Genomic DNA, 17,464 nt, shown 5'->3' with positions numbered 1-17,464 from the left:
CTGCTCTCTAGCAAATTATTCTGTCCATTAGTTACATCTGCAAGTACCACGTGGAGAAGCCAACAGGACACAGATATTGTGCTTCATGAGATCATTAAGGCAACAGAAGACATGTGTTGACCCAGACATACTTCCCTAACTACGTACTTGCTCCTAACTCAGCATTATGGTATGCTGGACCTTGGAAGGGCCCTGACTTGCATGAGAAACGTCCTCCCTCACCCCAGCAGCATGGGAATCACTCTGCCGTCCAGCAAAGCATGAAGCAGGAGGGCGGGCAGCAAAGCAGCTCCTGCCCCGGAGTTTGCCAAGTTCAATAGACCCATGTTGAGAAGCATTACCTGTCAGGTGAGAGACAAGTTGTGCCCCACAACGGGGTTGTACTCAATGGAGATGGGGTTGTATTCCAGCAGATTTAAGAGCAGACCTCAGGAAATGGATAATTCTTCATACCTTGGCCTGCCTCAGACAACTGTGGGAATGCAGCCGCTGGCCAGGCAGGAGCTGGAAGCCGGGAGCAGCACGGAGCGTGCTGCAAACACAACTGTCTGCAGCCCCATAAAACCCAAACCCTTGCCTGGGAGACAGTCTGCAGGGACTTAAAACTAAATGAGCTGAAACCTGCAGTCACAATAGGTTACCATGGAACATCCAGGATGAGGGTATATGCATAAACAAAAAACTCTGACGAAAAAAGCTGCAGGTGGTTTTTACAGGGCACAGCACACAAGCCCACGGCCTCAGGGACAGGGCATGGCACAGCACAGCAAACCGTGGGGTCAGCACCACAGAGGGACACCAGCAGCAGGACACTGACAGCAGGTAAGGGCTAAGGACAGACCAACAGCCACCAGAGGAAGGACACACAGGAAGGTGCCCCTGGGCACCAGGGCTGGATGAACACAATGGGATCTAAGAGAGGGTAGAACCACTTGGGCTGTAAATGCCTGATCTGCTGTCCCACATATGCGATGTGCTGCAAGTCACATCAGAGGAAAAACAAAAATGCTTGATAAAAGGTGTGTAGCTATGAGAAAACTATTGAAAAATATGTCAGACTTTTGCTTGCCATTTCATAGGAATTAAAGGGACACCAAGAAACCTGAGACAGAAAAGACAGCTAGAGTGATCAGAAGCAACCCCAACGCCCTGCCCTGCTACAGGTATTTTAAAGATTAACCACTATTAACAAAATGAAGAAGCAGAACTTTCCCTCCCAACAACCCTTTGGCATTTGTATAAAGGGTCACTACCCCTGTTGGTCCTGCTCAGGTCCAGACACTTGGTGCTTCCCAGGTGGCTCTGGGGACCACTGAAGATGCTCTCAATTCTTAACGTATTTAATCTGAAAGCCACACGCTGCAAACAGGGGCTGCCTCCTTGCTGCTCAGATCATTTGGGTGCATACAATATAAAAAACTATGTTAAACTCTGAATATGCACACACAAACCTATCTATAGTAGAGATATGTCTGAAAGATCAAGAAAGAACAGCAATGGGTTAATAAACAATCCATCCTTCCTGCTGGAGTTCAGCAAATTGCTTGCAAGCTCCTACAGCACTCCCAGCTGCTGGGCCCTGCCTAACACATGCCACTCATCACAGTCAGGTGTTACAATTACCTACTCAGCATTTGTTAACTCTTAGCATAAGTTTTCACAGTGCAATTTAAAAGACAACATTAATAATTTACCTGGGAGATCAGACCTCCCTTCCCACCCCAGCTGCACCCCCACATCACCCCATCATCACAGTAACCAAACCCCCACTGCCTGGGGTGCTGCGGGCCATGGTTTTAATTTTGCAAAGAGGTAAGGGGCCTCAAACATTAACAATTACAGCTTTGTAGAAAGATCTGCACTAGTCTAAAGAGCCATCTGCTAGGGAAAGACAGGAGAGCCATCTCCAGGCTGCTACCACCAAAGCAACCTGGCAAGGCAGAGAGAAGGGGCAGATGTGAACACAGCAGCCCCCAAGCACAGCTCCCCAGACCCAAACCATTGCAGAAGGATGCTTGGAGATAAATTCATTTAGAGCTAAGGCTTCTCATGCAGTATTAGCCCATGGAAATGTGCGAGAGATGGTTTAGCCAGATTAAAAGGCGCTAAAAGGTTATATGAGATTATTTCTTATACCAACACCCACAGGACTAGTACCTTGTTTCAGAGGCCAGGGAAGACCCTCTGCTCCAGAGCAGCCAGTGAACCAGTCACCAGCATCACCTCACACCTTCAGTACCTCCCCCAGAGCACAAGGTGCTTGTCATCCCCATAGACAGGATGCTGCATCGGGGACACTGCTTTGCGCAAGGAAGCTTGAGCTCTCCCTGGGCAGAGGAGATCCCGTGGGACATTTGGAGCTCCAGCAGCTGTGGGAAATCGGCCCTCAGAGGAGAGGCCAGGCCCAATTCCCACCTGCTCTGGGGTGTCCTCACCCCGGCCAGCAGCCCCACACTCCGCTCAGGAGTCAGCTATTCCCACCCATAGCAGAGTATTAATTAAAAGCATGTTCAGGGCCAGAAGAGTGACTGCACAGATCTGCTTTCAACTGAGTCTTTTGGTTAGTCACTAAAGCCAAAGCCCCAGTTCTCCCAGTGTCCACATGGCCATATCGGGGACAGCCAAGGGCAGTCTGAGCTCCGCTCTCCGCTCCTCTCCTCCACCGCCACAGCCCTGCGGCACATGAGCTCGTAGAATCACAGAATAGTTTGGCTTGGAAGAGACCTTCAAAGCTCCCCCAGTGCCACCCCTGCCATGAGCAGGGACATCTTCACCAGCTCAGGCTGCTCAGAGCCCCATCCAGCCTGGCCTCCGGCCTGCAGTGTCCTCCCCAAGCCAGGGTCTGCAGAGAAAGCACAGCCCTTCTGCCATCCACTCCCCCCATGCCACATTTCATGCCTGAGCCTCACAGCAGAAACACTGCAGAGATGGTCAGCACAGCACTGGGTCCCACACAGCACACAACCAACTTTTGTTTGGGAGAGGGCAGAGGTGGGTGCATTCGGCATCCTATACCAAGCCCCTGAGCACAACTCCCTTAGGTTAAAGCTTAGTTCCACCTGGCCCGATCCACTGAGCACACCCACATGCCCTGCCTGCTGCCTGCATCCCTGCCCACAGCTCAGCCACATCTGAACCACCCACAGAAAAGTCAGTTCCAGCAGAAGTCAGTGAGACACGTATGCACTCGGCCATCGGTGATTTGCAAACATCGCTCGTGCTCCCAGAGACCAGCAAGAGCACTCGCACCTTTGCATGAAGACACTCACCCGGGGTCCTCCTGCCCACCTTGGGAGCAGGTGACAAGAGCCTGGCCACAAGGGCTCTGTGCTCCACATGGCTGAACGTGATGTGCAGCTAAAGGGCTGAGAGAAACCCACCTTCGATGCTCTTCGGGAACAAAGAGCCTCAGATTACATCACTAGGGAGTCCCCTTTCCCACCAGCAACCCTTTGCAGAGCCCCCACCATCTCTGTGTGGCATATAGGAACCCAGCACTGTGCCGAGGATGTCACGGGAGATGTGAAAGGTCAAACCACAGCAGGATCAAACCCCCCCAACCTCCCACTTCTCTCCCCCACATCCCTGCCTAGTAGAGACAGAGGCTATCCAGCCCTGTGCTGCTGCAACACCCACGGCGCTTGGAGTTACGAGCAGCTCTCAGGAATGCTTTGAAGTGGCTCAAACCAGAGGAGAAAGCACAAGCAAGACAGAGGCATGAGGGTGCCGTCCGTGCTCTCCAGAGACAGCAGGAAGCTGACAATGGTCCTGCAGGTAAGTCCTCATCCATGGGCACCAAGTGCTCTCAGCCCATCCCAGGACGGAGCCCTGTGGGTCTGGTACAGACCAGCCATAGGAGCAGCTTTCTCTGGCCAGTTTCACTCCACCCTGGCTTGAGCGTTTCCTCTCATCCCTGTGGTTTCCCTCCCAGTGCCGATGCCCAGCAGCCGGCTGGGAACGCCCAGGAGCAGAGGCCTCGTGCCTCCCCAGGCTGCCATGCCGGAGCAGGGCGAGCTGTGCGGTGCCACACGGGGTGGGAGGAGGGACACCCCCCTTGCGCTGCAGCACACCGGCTCTGCAATTTTAGCAAAGACATCCCCTCTCCCTTGCTTTTCCCACTTCCACCCTGGCCAAGCATGCAGAGAGTGAGCCCCTGGGTGACACCACGCCGCCTGTCCCCTCTCCCTGCAGCTGGAAGCAAACGGTTACTGTCGCGGCCATCCCTGAAGCAGCTCGCTGCAACATCGCTCCCCGACAGCTCGACATATCCAGAAGCGGCTTTTGGAACCACTCGGACATGCACCATTAGCCAGCATTTGCAGGGAAGCTGAGGAATTAAATGCAGTTATTCATTCCTCTGTCCTCCCCCACCCATCCGAGTGCCCCCCACGCATGGCCAGCGAGGTGAAGCCCACGCCGGGTCACTGGCCACCGGCTCCAGCATCGCGCAAGGAACGGCTGCGTGACACGCAGGCAGCTCCTGCCCTGCCAGCCAGGATGGGAGGGCAAAAACCGGGGGAAGATACTTTTGGCAAGTAGAGAAAGCTCAACCACAACACACACACAAACTCAGGAGCCAACCTTCAGAGCAGAAACGCGTCTCCATGCCAAGAGCTCGGCTCTTTTCCTCCCTCTTCCCGGCTCGCAGCTCTGAGCTAACAGGCTCAGCATTCATCCCCCCGCACCGTGCGGCACATGGGAGCCGGGGGGGAGAGACAGACTCAAATGAAATCCAGACCTAGAAAGCAGTTTCTTTTCCCCCCTCGCTTCCCCCCGTCACCCCCCGCCCCAGCTTCTGCTGGAACCACCTTCTGTCTAGAGGGCTCAGGAGGATGGAGGCAAAAAAAAAAGGCAGAAAGGAAGCAATGCAAAAAAAAAAAAAAAAAAAAAGAGGAATCAGCTGCAATCCACCCGGAATGTGGTTGTTTCTTTTCTTAAAGTGCAGAAGCTGCTGGAAAGGTAAGAGGGCAGAAACAGAACACAACATATTAAAAGATCAATAGCCTACCTGAAATCCGGTCCCTCTCCATTACTACGGGATATATTTAGCATTCGCGTGTCACAGCCGTCCCTTTTTTCGGTGGCGTCCCCTTCTTTCCCCCACTCTCCCTCCCTCCTTGCCTTGCCTCCTCCTCCTCTTCCAAAAAAAGCTCTTTGTCTGGTCTAATTTCTTCAATCTGTTGCAATCATGAATGCATCCAAATTACCACATTTCCATGTGCTGATCATATGTTTGTGCTCCAAACTGAAGTAGCTTTGTCTCTTTGAAATGAAAAGGAAGAGTAAGATAGGAAGAGAAAGAAAGAAAAAAGAAAAAGGGGGTGCATGACCCAAAAAATCCTGTAACTCCCTGAAATACTCCACCAGGAGCAGGAAAACTGGAAATCCCGAGTCCTATGGAAGACAGTCTTAAAGCTACAGCATGCGAGTGTCCAGGGGAACGCTCCAGCCTCCACAGCTCCCTCTTAATATCCACCAGGAGATGTTTAAGGAACTTGGCTCCTTGCAATAACAGAGCGAACAACTCATCCAGCTTCTCAAATCGCTCCCCGTTTCCCCAGTCTTATTTTTCCTGCTATTTCCTCTGTCCCCTCCTCCTTCCTTGGCTCCAGCATTTGAAAAGCACACGGATCCTTGCACGTTCCCCCACCCTGCCAGGTCTGAAGTTCCGATTCATGCATAAACTATTTGGCTGATGAAGGCTGACTTCATTCCCAGCACAGCATCACGGGCTGCTGCTGCTACCAGGCAGGACCCCAGCGCCGCACGTGTTGACTCGCCCTGTGCATCCTGCCGCAGAGCTTCACCGCCGGCCCTGGCACCGAGCCCCTCCGCAAAACGGCAACAGGGGGAGGATTTCTGCAGCCAGCCCAAAAGTCTCTACGTGGGCAAAAGTCCTCGATGTTCTCCTCAGTCCCACAGCGGAGATAAGGCAAAATTTGAGAGTGGTTTTCCTTCCCTGAGATGCCCAGGCAGGGCACAGGGATGCAGAGGGAGCAGAGCTTGTCGCCCGATCCTCCTCTTGCGGCTGGGATGGAGGGATGCACGGCTGCAGCGATGGGCTGATCCTTCAGAAGCTTCCACTTGGCCGGGAGCCCGGGCAGGCAGCGGGGACGTCACGTTGGCACCTCTGAGACGACGCTCGCGCTGCCTGTGGGCACAGCGCTGCCCAAACCACCCCACACACCCCTCCCGTGTCATCCGCTGCCAATTCCTATTGATAGTGCAGAGCCTGAGTCACCCAGCCAGATGTGAGGACACAGCTTCCATCCCCAGAGCCGGCAAACAAGTCACCCCTCCCGCAGCCCAGAGGCAGGGACAGCAGATGCCAGCAGGGATGTCACAGCTGCTGCCACAGGCCAGGTGTCCTGGCAGGACCCTCGTGTGCTCAGCATGGTACACGTGAAACTTTTTGCTGCAAAAAGCTCACAGTTCACGTGGAAAAAATCACAAGCGTGATAGCTGTGACAGAGCTTGGCACTTCACCCCACAGCAAGGGCAGAAAGACAAATTGTTTCCTGGTTGGATAAACAAACCTCCAAAGAAAGGCTCCAGGCACTCCTGGGACCTTTGGACAGCCTGGAGCTACCTTGAATTGTTTTTCAATATGAAAAATCCTATCAAATGTGTGTGCTTCATCACACAGCAGCTGATGGAGGGTCACTGTCACCAAACCAGAGGCAGTAACATGGCCAACACCAAGCAGCAGGCTCAGGCCAGCACCCCCGTGGCACAGGAGATGGGGCAGAGCTGGTGGGAGGCAGCTGCAGGAAGGTACATCCACTGGGGAAATTTCTCTTTAATCCCCAGATGGTTATTCCCTGGGCAGGGAGATTTACATTCCTTCCCAAATTTTTGTTCTTTGCTGTTAAAGCTTTGTATGTTCCTGCTGCCAGTGCCTAAGGCGCTAGAGAGAGGACAATAAGCAATGTTTTCCCAGGCACAGACCAGAACCATGTTTCCTGCCCGAGATCTAGAAAGGTGCCAAACACAAAGCAAGAACCCAAGGGAGCTGCACAGCCCCATGCAGCACAAAATCCAGTCTGCTGCCTCCATCGAGCAGCTTTTATTGCTGAACTCCTTATGCTGGAGAGGAAGGGAAAAAGCTCAGGGGAAGTATCAAAAAGGAAGAAGGTAAATGGAAAGGAAAAAGGGATGGGGGCAGCACACACATTTGTAGACTTTAACCGATTCAAGATGCAGGTGATCAGGAGGAACAAAAACAAAGGGAATAATTTCTCATGGGGCAGATCACCATGAGGCACTTGGGAAAATGAACCCAAATGAACAACACAATGGGGCTTTAAATTCATAAAACCTTCAGGCAGGTGCCCTCATTCAGACTCCAAGACCTCAAGTAAATGTTAATGGATTCACTTTTAAGGTCCAATTATGTGTCTGTTTAAAGCAGTGCTCACAAAGGGCTCCTGCCACCGCCACAGGTAGCAGCAGCTTTGGGGTGTCTGTTTGAGGTGGGTGCTCAGCCACGCTGTGCCCACGATGCCAGTGTTGGTGTTTGCTCCCTTTGAAGATGCAGTTCCAGCAACTTGTGTGTTAGAGGGCTGGGGGTCCCTCATTCTCTTCAGTTTTTGAGCAGCTCACCACATGCCTGTTTAAACAGGAATTTGGTGGTTTGTGCATTGTACAGTCTATATAAAGAAAAATATATTGCATTTTCTAATACTGTTGTTAAAAAGGTTGCAAGCACATACAGGGTTTGGGAAGGGGACAGTGAAGACTCTTCTCCTGGCTGGGGCGGTTTTCACAGGGTTCAAGAACCCCCAGGGCTGCATTTTGATGGAGCCATGGGGAAGGGGAAGAGGAAAAAAACTTCTAGGAAACCACCATCATCTACCATAAAAATAAACCCAGTGACCATTTGCAAACAAGAACCTGAAACAAAAGAACAGCCTTTCTCCGCTGCCGCCCCATGCTTGCCGAGGCTGGCACAGGGGTGCACACGCTTTCCCTCGCCCCACCTCATAGGTTCAAACATTAGCAGGAGCAGGAGCCAGCAGGAAATGCTGCCAGGTGCAGAGAAAGCAAGGAAGGAAATCACAAGAAAGAAAGTAAACCAAACCCTGCTCCAGGCTCGGTTTGAATTTTCTCTCTCTCACACCTTTCCTAGGCCAGCCCAGCAGCACTCGAGCTCTTTGCTAAGTAATAAACTGCTTGCTGTGCATGAACATGTAGATAGGCAGGAAAGCTGTGAAGCTCACCTTGACCATGGACACGCCACCACAGAGCTCAGGATATCGGCGTGCAGTCAGGAGGGGATTTAGGACTATTGACACTCTCACCAGCAGATACCTGCAGATATTCAGGTAGATCCTATTTGCAACTCCTTGTCTGCCTCTCTACATTTATGCTGTGATTACATTCCTGGGGCATTTCATCCAGCAGAAGTGTTATTTTCTTTCCTACCTGCTTCCCACAGCCATGGCCAGCCACTTCTACCAGGCTGTTAGCAAACCAGCCGGGTATCACCTTCTAACCCCAGCCCTGCTGCTGAGTGAGCTGGAAAGGAAGAACACTGCAAGTCCCTGCAGGGATCACAGGTTCAAACTGCACTGACGAAGGCGTCGGGAAGCAGCCAGAGCAGGCAAAGACCTCAGGGCCTGGAGAGGCAGGAAAAATGGGAATTCAACTGGTTCTTTCACAAGCTCAGCAATCTGCAGCACTGGTGAGCTGGGAGGAGGATACAGAGGGGGAGGACAGTGTGGTGGAGCAGAGCATACTTAAATCAAACTATGTTCAGTAAAACATTTTCACATGAGGAAATGCAGGTCCGAACTCAAACAGGGGAATCAAGTGTTACTCCATTATATTCCCGCTATGCCATTTACCCCCACGCTGGACCCAGCCAGCAGATGACAGAATCTGAGTCTCCACTGTTTGCTCTAAAAACCTTTCATTTACATGAGCCTTGAGGATGGGAAAGAAAAACACTGGCTGAAACTCTCCTCTTCATTAAAAAAAACAAACCAGGAGATGTCCCTCTTTCCAAGCGAGGTATCTATCCTCTGAATGCTGCTGCCCTGTTCTTTGCCAGTTATTTTTAATTTGCCTCCCCACTCCTCCTTCCCCATCTCCCAGCTGGGCAGACACAAACCTGCCCTGCCCTGGACCGCAGCTCTTGGCTGCTCCACACTTGCTGCCAAGCACTATTTTGTCCCTCCATGGTTATTTCTTATGAAAACCTGTGTTTGTTCAATGCAGGGGAACACGGATCCTCCTAAGTTACTACTTTTCCCAAATCAAAGACCATGCCCAGGACACTGAGGTCCTTGCCACCCAGAAGCAGTGAGTTGCAGCAGGGGATTGCTGAACCAGCAGCACATCTCCCCTCCTGCCCCAAGCCCACGCAGCCTCTTGAGATGATGCCTACACAAGTCTCTCTCTGTCCTGTCCCATCCTGTGGATGGATGTATCTTTAAGGAGAGCCCCTGTTAGAGCTCTCCTCCATGCTGGCTCTCAATCTCTCTGCTTGAAAGCCTCAAACTACCAGAAATCCCTTGCATATCCTCCCTGGGCTTTCTGCTTGTGCTTTAGCACTCATGTGCTGAAGTATTAATAGCAGCTGGCAGTGCAGAGCAAAAGGTGAGGCAGGACTGGATGCTCAAGGTCCCAGGAGAGCATGAGGAATCTCAGATAAATGTTAACTCTTCCGCAATCATCCACTTAAGTTCTCCCTCCCAGAGTCCTCCCTTCCATCAGTCTTGCCCTCTCAACATGGTCTTCTCCAACTCACTTCTTGAGTCCCTAAAACAGGTCTGTGGTCATTCTCCACCCAGTAGTTGCTGGGAGAAAGCAGATTTCCGATGGTATTGCTGTATTTTCTCTTCTTTTGAACATTTGCCATTTGTTCTGCACCTTCTTGTCTCCTAAACACAGGGATTTTCAAAATATTGCTGTCTGTGGGGCAATCACAGGCAATGGGTTCTGCACAGATTTCACAACACAGAGATGTTACCTTGGCGCGATGCAGCCAGAGGACACCACCGTGGTCTTTCCTTGCCTTAAGTCCCCACTGCTCAAGAAGGGCTGATCCACTGAAGGAGAAAAAATAGGGCAGCAGACACTATTTTCATTTAGCAGCAGAATCATCCAGGTCCAGACACTTCTCTGAACATCATAACATGCTTTGGACCGGAAATTAAACTACAAAAAAATAAAACCAAAGAGGGACTGCTCCATTGAGTCAGTCAAGAATGCCTCTTGCTACTGCTGCTTTCCATGGACTTTGCTCATTGCTTTCATAGCTACCAAAATCTCTGCAGAAAGACTACACACTTTGCAGGTCAGCCCTGCACATCTACAGTGCTTTATCCACCAACCCAACTGCAGAGCTGCATTACAAACAAGTCATCTCTGCAAAGAGCATGAAAGGCTGCACTCCCATCTCTTCTGCAGTTCTAGACATAAGATAAATATAGCAAGTAGGAAAGCGGTGCTCTCTGCCGAAGGTACAATTAGGGGTTTTGGTAAGCACTGGCCAGCGCCGGATGCGCCGGAGGCTCAGAGGATGCCTGCGGTGGGCAGCCAGGGCTGGGGAATTCGCCTCTGCCCATGTGATGAGGGACACCAGACTTGGAGGGGAAAAGGGAAAGCTGTGCAGCCACCAGCTGGTTTGCCAACATGCCCAAGGGCAATTTGCAAACTGACATTTCAGCAACAAAAAGACAAAGAAAATAAACACCACAGAGAGACATATATTCAACCAAGGGAAATGCGACCACACGCAGCTGCTTAGGTAACCAGCACTGCAAGAGCTGGCACGTACGGACCAGGTCAAGACACACCTGCCCTCCTCCGGGTTGTTTGTCCCCTGTTCCTAAGGGGACAGGTGCCAGACACTCCCCACACACACACTCCTCCATACTGTCCCATTCTCCCAGTGCTCATTGGCACCTTGGCTGGACACGTCCTGTCACTCCCACCAGCCCCAGGATGGCTCCTCCCCACCTGCTCCATCAGTTCCTACACTGTGGGTCAGCCACATCCATCCCAGCACCACCATGTCCCTCACAGGACACAGGCTGGGGCTGGCAGAGGTGATAACAAATGTATTTCTCTTGCATAAGGCACGGTGCTCTCCTCTAGAGGACTGGGTTTGTTTTGGTTTGGGTTTTTTTCCTCTATCCTTCACAATGACAAAATCCTATTCCACTGCCCTTTCCCTCCCCTGCTGTCCCACCTCCTCTCTGCTGCAGCTGTTTGAGGTTCTCTCAAAATAAGTTTACTCAGAAACACCTGGTCCCAAAGCAATGAATAACCTCAAGGATTACTGTCCCTGTCTGGGAGGAGCTGCACTCTGCACTTCTACAACCCCTTTCTTCAGGGCCACCCTGTGGAGCTCATCAGCACTCATCAAGAAACCCATATCACACCCCAGCAAGGAAAACAATTATCTTAACACAGTCAGTGGCTAAAGTCTTCAAGAATTACAGAGCATTAAATCCCCAGTCATCTCTGAACTACTGATCTATATTTCACGATCTCTAGTTTACTCACACCAGAGGCAATAGTGCTAGGTGCTGTACAAAAAAGTACCAGATCTACCTACTTACCTGCAGAGGCCTCTGGAGACTAAAAGAGATGATATATAATAGACTGGAGATGAATCATGGGTATTGTAAGGGAACAGGATAACAAGGCAATGCTCAGCCCACTGCCTCAATACTGAACATGCCCGCGGCACATATCACTATTCCTTAATTTCTTAGCTGCGCACACAAGCACCCACGCTCCCTCATTCACTGTAAGTAATTCACGTCTCTGCTTGAAGCACGTGGGAGCCCACAGGACTCCCCCAGGCAGCTCGGAGTCCACGTGTCCGCATTACACAAGCGCCATCCTCATGTGTCCGTGCAGGAAACAGAGCACCTGAACCAACAGCAGCCTTTTCGCTTTAACTTCTCGGTGCCTGGAGTTGGGAATTCCTGCAGAGCTGCACTGCTGCAGGAGGAACTCTCCAGGCTGGTTGGTGACCAAGCTTCACCCTTTGCTACTTCACTCTCATAATGAGAAAGACCAAGGGGACACACATCAAACAAGGGCTTGTCACTAGGGAGCCCGAGGAGAGTGAGCCATGCACAGGGATGGTCTTTGGCATGGAGATCCACACAGCTGGGGTGACCAGTGTGGTGCTTAGAACAAAGGGGAATAGAGGCTGCCCAAAGAAATTCATATGACCTCATCTAAGGACACATCCAAAGCGATGAGGCTGCAGCCACAAGTCTACAGTTAACCCCTCTGCTGCTCCGTTAAGGTGAAAAAGCAGAGTTATGCTAAAAACCATCATACTGCAAAGAGATGTTGTGCGTCCCATGGCTTCCAGCTGGACCCGAAGTGCCGCACTCGCAGCCTGGATCCCAGTATGGCAATGGGAAACCGAAAAAGGATGCAGTAAAGGTTAGATTAATCTGAAGGTGTGGAGCAAGGTCTACAGGAGGGGTTCCCAAACTCAGTTTGCTCAGCCACCACAATTACAAGCAGAGGGCGATGCTGTGTAGTGAGGGTACCCATGTCTGAGCTGCAGGAGATGTGACAGTTCTGGCAGCACTTCCCTGGGGAAAAAACAAAGCTCAAAAACCTAATGGTTTTTATAGCACTCTGAATTAGCTTACGTAACAGTAATCACGTACGCTTGACTAGGGAGCCCCTGGCTTTTGACATCTTTCATTTATTTCCACTATTCTGGTTAACCTGCAACCTCACAGAAACCAAGTTCTAAAGTTGTTTTCTTATGGACTCCAGCCATCAGGAGAGAAGATGGTCCCCAGGGCAAGGTATTAAATTAAGAGAAGAGCAAGACCTGTTGCCATATCTACCTTTAACTCACTGGGTGAATTTGAAGCATCCTAAATTAGTGAACCCTGCTGAAATGCCATTGACACAATGATGCCAATTAAAGCTATGCCCACAGCTCTGTGTGTTCAGCTCCTGCACCCACCCAGCCACATATCCTTCCATCTCAGTGCCCACGGGGAAGGTTCCCCAGATCCACAAGCAATGAAAAAGGCACAGGTTTCAGCTTCTCTGTTGCTCTATTTCCTTCAATCATGAAATGCAAACATCAATAACTATTAACAGGAAAACACAAGGCTTAAGCAGGAAAAAGAAAAACAAAACAAGAACTATCTGAGCACATCCTGTTGAAGTTTTGAAGTTAGACCATCTCCTCTCCACTTTCATTAACCTCAGCTACCAGCTTCTTCAGAAACCTCCAGGTACCCTGAACAGGGTGACAGCACAGTGCCACCATGGTCACAGGGTCCTAGAGCTTGTTCCTCAAGCAAAAGCTCCCAGGCTCACACCACAACCCGCACACTTGACCCACCTCACTCATCCTGCAACTCCTGCCCACGCTTGTCCACCTCCTGTGGCTACTGGCCACTCTGTCTACCACTGTAAACCTGAAGGGTGAACAAAGGACTCAAGCTGGCACAAACAACAAGCAGTCAGGCATGAGACTCACCCAACTTCACACCCAAGAGAAATACTTAGACACTGTGAGACAAACTGCCCTGACGAAGGCTTCATGACATCAGTGAGTGCCCCTTTCCAAAGCAACCCAGATAGCTGGCAATGAGCTTTGTGCCTTGTTAAATTATGCTTTATGCTTCCAAAAAACACCAAGACAAGTTGTGGTTGATCCTTGGCCAACTGCTGATGATGCAGAAGCAGGGCCACAAGTGCCCTGTCATTTTTGGATGGAAAAGCTGTGCCTGCCCCTGCTGTGCTCAGGCCAGCTCCAGGCAGCCAAACAAAGGCTGAAACAGGAAAGCTGAGGCACCTGCTCCCCTCCCACCCCTTTGGGACCTTCTCATGAACAAAGCACCTGATTCACAAACAGCACCAGTGCAGGAGCAGTTCTGCTGCAACACAACTGCAAGGCATCCTCCTTCCCTGCATTCACCTACACAGAAAAACATGCTGTTTAAGTAAATCAGTAAACTCTACCTTTTTCCGGACCTTCCCGCATTACCCCCGCCAGGGAAGTTCCTTCCTCTTAGCAAAAAGTGAGTTGTAGGCTGGAAACAAATCAAAGTACAGAGCACAGCTGGCTGCCCGAGAGGAATACGACACTGATTTCTTCCACTCCAACTGCTCTGGGGCTGTTTTCTGGCCAACTTGGGAACACATCACTGCTCCAGATGGCAAATGTCAGCACATTTCTGTGTTTCAAATTCACCAGGTACAGTTAGAGGAAAATGAAGTGGGAGTAACTTCCCTGACACATCGTTCTTAACTCTGCAAAAATATTGCCCTAAGCTACCCACATCAGGCAACGGTGGCATTTTAGGGGCCACAATTCTGAACTTCGATGGAACCTTTTATAAAGGGCTTCTTCCCACTCCCCTCCTCTTTCTCTGCCCATGTCTAATTGCACATTGAACAGAGCCTCCAAACCACTCATAAAACTCAACCTTATGGGCAGGATCCCATGTTCTAATTGAAGGGGGACAGTGCCAAGCCCCAGACATCATCTTTGTCCTTCCAAGCCCTTGAGCTGAGGTCCTCCCAGCTCTCATTTATCAGGATGTACCCCAGGATGGTGGTTCTGGTCACACTGAGGGGCAGTCCTAAGCTGGACTAATACGACTATTAATGCCATAGAAAGAAGGAGCCAGGAGACCAGCTCCATGCATCTTCCACTGAATGGGCCCTGTTTTAGGTTTAACTCCACATCTTCAAGGTGCTGGACATCAGAAAGAGCTTCCATACCAATAAGTGTGGCATTTCTTTGTATAACCAGAGCCCTGTTACAACTGTGAGATGCTTCAACACTGTCATGAACTGACATCTCCCCCTTCCCAGGGCATTCCTCAGGTATGGTGTGATATTAAGCCCAATTTTGCAGCCAAATAAAACCAAACTGAGACACAGGATTCAGATATCCCTAAACATACCTACCTGAAGAAATTATAGTCCCCCTCCAATCCTATGGGAATATGGGTTCCTCCAAGCAGCTTATTCTTCCCATCCTAAAATGCTCTCAGACCCTCTGATAACCTCCAGCTCTCTCCATTGACCAGCCCAGACAAGTCCCACCTCGCTGGCTGACCTGGGACAGTGCCTGTACAAAACAAACCGAGGCTCCAAAACCCCAGAGAATCGCTGCTCACTCAGCAATTCTGGATGCTAATGTCACACAACCACTTTCAAAGGGACAAGTAAAGCTGAGAGGAGTCACAGAACAAGGTCAGAACTCCAGGTTCCCGCTGTCCTTGCATGCCCCAGGCAATACACGGTGTGTAGATGACTGTGGCTCCCTAGACCCCAAGAGCTGGTGGCTGTGGAACTGCATGTTATCCTTGTCTTTGTTTCAGGGGTCAAAGAGCCCAAAGCAACTCCCTTCTCTGATGCTTCATTTACAATCACTGCTCAATCATCCCAACCCCAATTTATCTTTTACAGGATTAAAAGCTTCGGGATGCAAGGCCAGATGTGCAGAGGGGAAAATCTGGACTTGAAACAAGGGGAAATTGAGCTGCAGTTATATGGAATCATAAATATTTACTGCAATGTAAACTGGAGCACTGAGCTACTCATTTGATTTTAACTTGAAAAAAAATATTAAAATTTAAAAGGTCTCTCACCAGAAAAGTTGAAAAGTATATAATTAGAGTCTAAAGAAAACAAATTTGAACAAATGTGCTGTGTCTTTCAATTTAGATTCTCCGCACTCCAGTTACCTTTGGAGCTGTACCAATTCCCCTTTCTGTCCTCAGACATCTATATATGTAAACATGCGGTGCCAGGGCTGAGACTGCAATCTTGTTTTTGCACATGCAGAAAATAAACACGCACTTCAGTTCAAAACTACCAACTCCTGCGCTGGTGGCCAAGTTCTGAAGCGTCAGCTTTCAAATGCAGCTCAGTTCTGGACTGCACAATCATTGCCACTAAGCTTTAGCACCCAGACCAACACTGCAACTTCATACTAAACTATCACTCAGAGCATTTTTCCTGCCACTTCACCCTAATTTGGGGTGCAGTATCCTACTCTGACCATATTTACATCCTCCCACAGATACATCAGAACGTCAGGGTTGGAGATGGTGACAGTGCTGGGCTGTGAAGCTCCAGATGCAAAGCAGCAAGTGTCCCAGCAGCAGGACAGTGTCACAGTGTGCCATGTCCCGTCACCCTTGTCTGTGTCATAACATGGATACCTGCCTCTGTGCTCATCACTAGAGTTTAATGAGGGCCAGGTAGGCAGTATCACAGCTCCCAGGGTGTTTAAGCACACATTTAACTTGGTGACCGTGACTGATCTCCATTCTGCATGTGCTGATGACCTCAATAGAGCAAAACGCTGAAGCCCCCGCTTCAGGAAGGAATCCTGAGTGTGGCTTTTTTCTCCTCCCACCCATGTGCAGGGAAAAGCTGAAAATGTCTGTTTTGATAAGTACATCTGGGAGCTGAAACAGGATATGAGGGCTGAGGAGATGAATTGAAATAGCAAATTAAGCCTGGAGGGAGCAACTGTGAGTGACAGAGAGACCACGGGCATGGGAATGGATGAAAACCCTGAACTGAGTGTGGCCAGAGCAGGGTGTCAAGGACATGAGGGGGGTTCTTGGGGAGACAGGCTGATTGCAGTAAGGAACAGAGAGACAACTATCAGCACCCCAAGAAAAGGAGGAGGCAGTGCCAAGGGGAGGGCAAACATCTCAAACAAACACGAAGGAATATTTAAATTGCTGCAAAGCACCTGCTAAGAAAGATGAACGTCCACAATGTACAAGGGACTACAATTCCGGAGACAGATGCTCCCCACAGGGGTTTGGAGCGTGGAGCAGAACTGTCCATCGGGGGAACAAGCAGAGCCAGCAAAAAGGACAATCAAAAGGAAAAGCCCAGAAGCCAGCTGCCACAGCTTCCTCTGGGCTATTTTAGATGAGAATAGGGGCATTTTCTACTCCCAGGGGATAATTTGGGGCAGGCCAATACAGGTGAGCACCAGGGACGTGTCTCTGTCCCCGGTCAGTCCCAAGCAGTGTCACACACACACGGGCAGAGCTCTTGGGCTCAGGCACTCACAAGCACCAAGACTTCTACTGCTGCTTTCCTCAGGCTAGAAAACACCTTTTCCAAAGAAAAAAACCCTCCCACCTGCTTCCTTCTGAATCAGAAACAGCTTCAGAAACATTAAGCCATGATTAGAAGTGTAAATTTAGTCATAAGCACATATAATCCATAAATCTCCACATCCAATAAAAATAATAGCTAAGGAGAGCACGAAAGAGCCGTTAATTACTAAAGCTGTATTTCAACCTCAGACTACTCCCCCTTTCTGTTGCTCTGTGTTAGACCCTTTACGTTACGATGTGGATTTCTAATTATTCTCTCCAGATCCATTATTCAGTAACTAATTAATATTTTATTTGCTCTCTCTTCATATTTAAAAATTATATTGTTTTTTTAAATATATATATATATATATATATATATA

The 17,464-nt window shown here is 50.0% G+C and overlaps 1 protein-coding gene across 3 annotated transcripts in view; it reads right to left on the bottom strand.

Moving 5' to 3' along the window:
• The window catches only part of SEPTIN9 (septin 9), a 121,614-nt gene that overhangs the window by 81,410 nt on the left and 22,740 nt on the right, over positions 1–17,464 (bottom strand). Inside the window, exon 1 of one of the 3 annotated variants that reach the window (XM_065852262.2) lies at positions 5,009–5,119. The exons of 1 other annotated variant lie outside the window; for it this stretch is intronic. In XM_065852262.2, coding sequence (XP_065708334.1) covers positions 5,009–5,030 — 22 coding nt within the window. In that variant the 5' untranslated portion in view covers positions 5,031–5,119. Of the gene's footprint in view, positions 1–4,581; positions 4,692–5,008; positions 5,120–17,464 lie in introns of those variants that run through there. One more of the 3 variants, XM_065852259.2, reaches the window with a different exon arrangement.

Source organism: Patagioenas fasciata, chromosome 18 (assembly GCF_037038585.1).
Source record: "Patagioenas fasciata isolate bPatFas1 chromosome 18, bPatFas1.hap1, whole genome shotgun sequence".
NCBI classification, from domain to species: domain Eukaryota; kingdom Metazoa; phylum Chordata; class Aves; order Columbiformes; family Columbidae; genus Patagioenas; species Patagioenas fasciata.
Note: the sequence above shows the minus strand (reverse complement) of the source record. Positions and strands in the feature narration are given on the sequence as shown.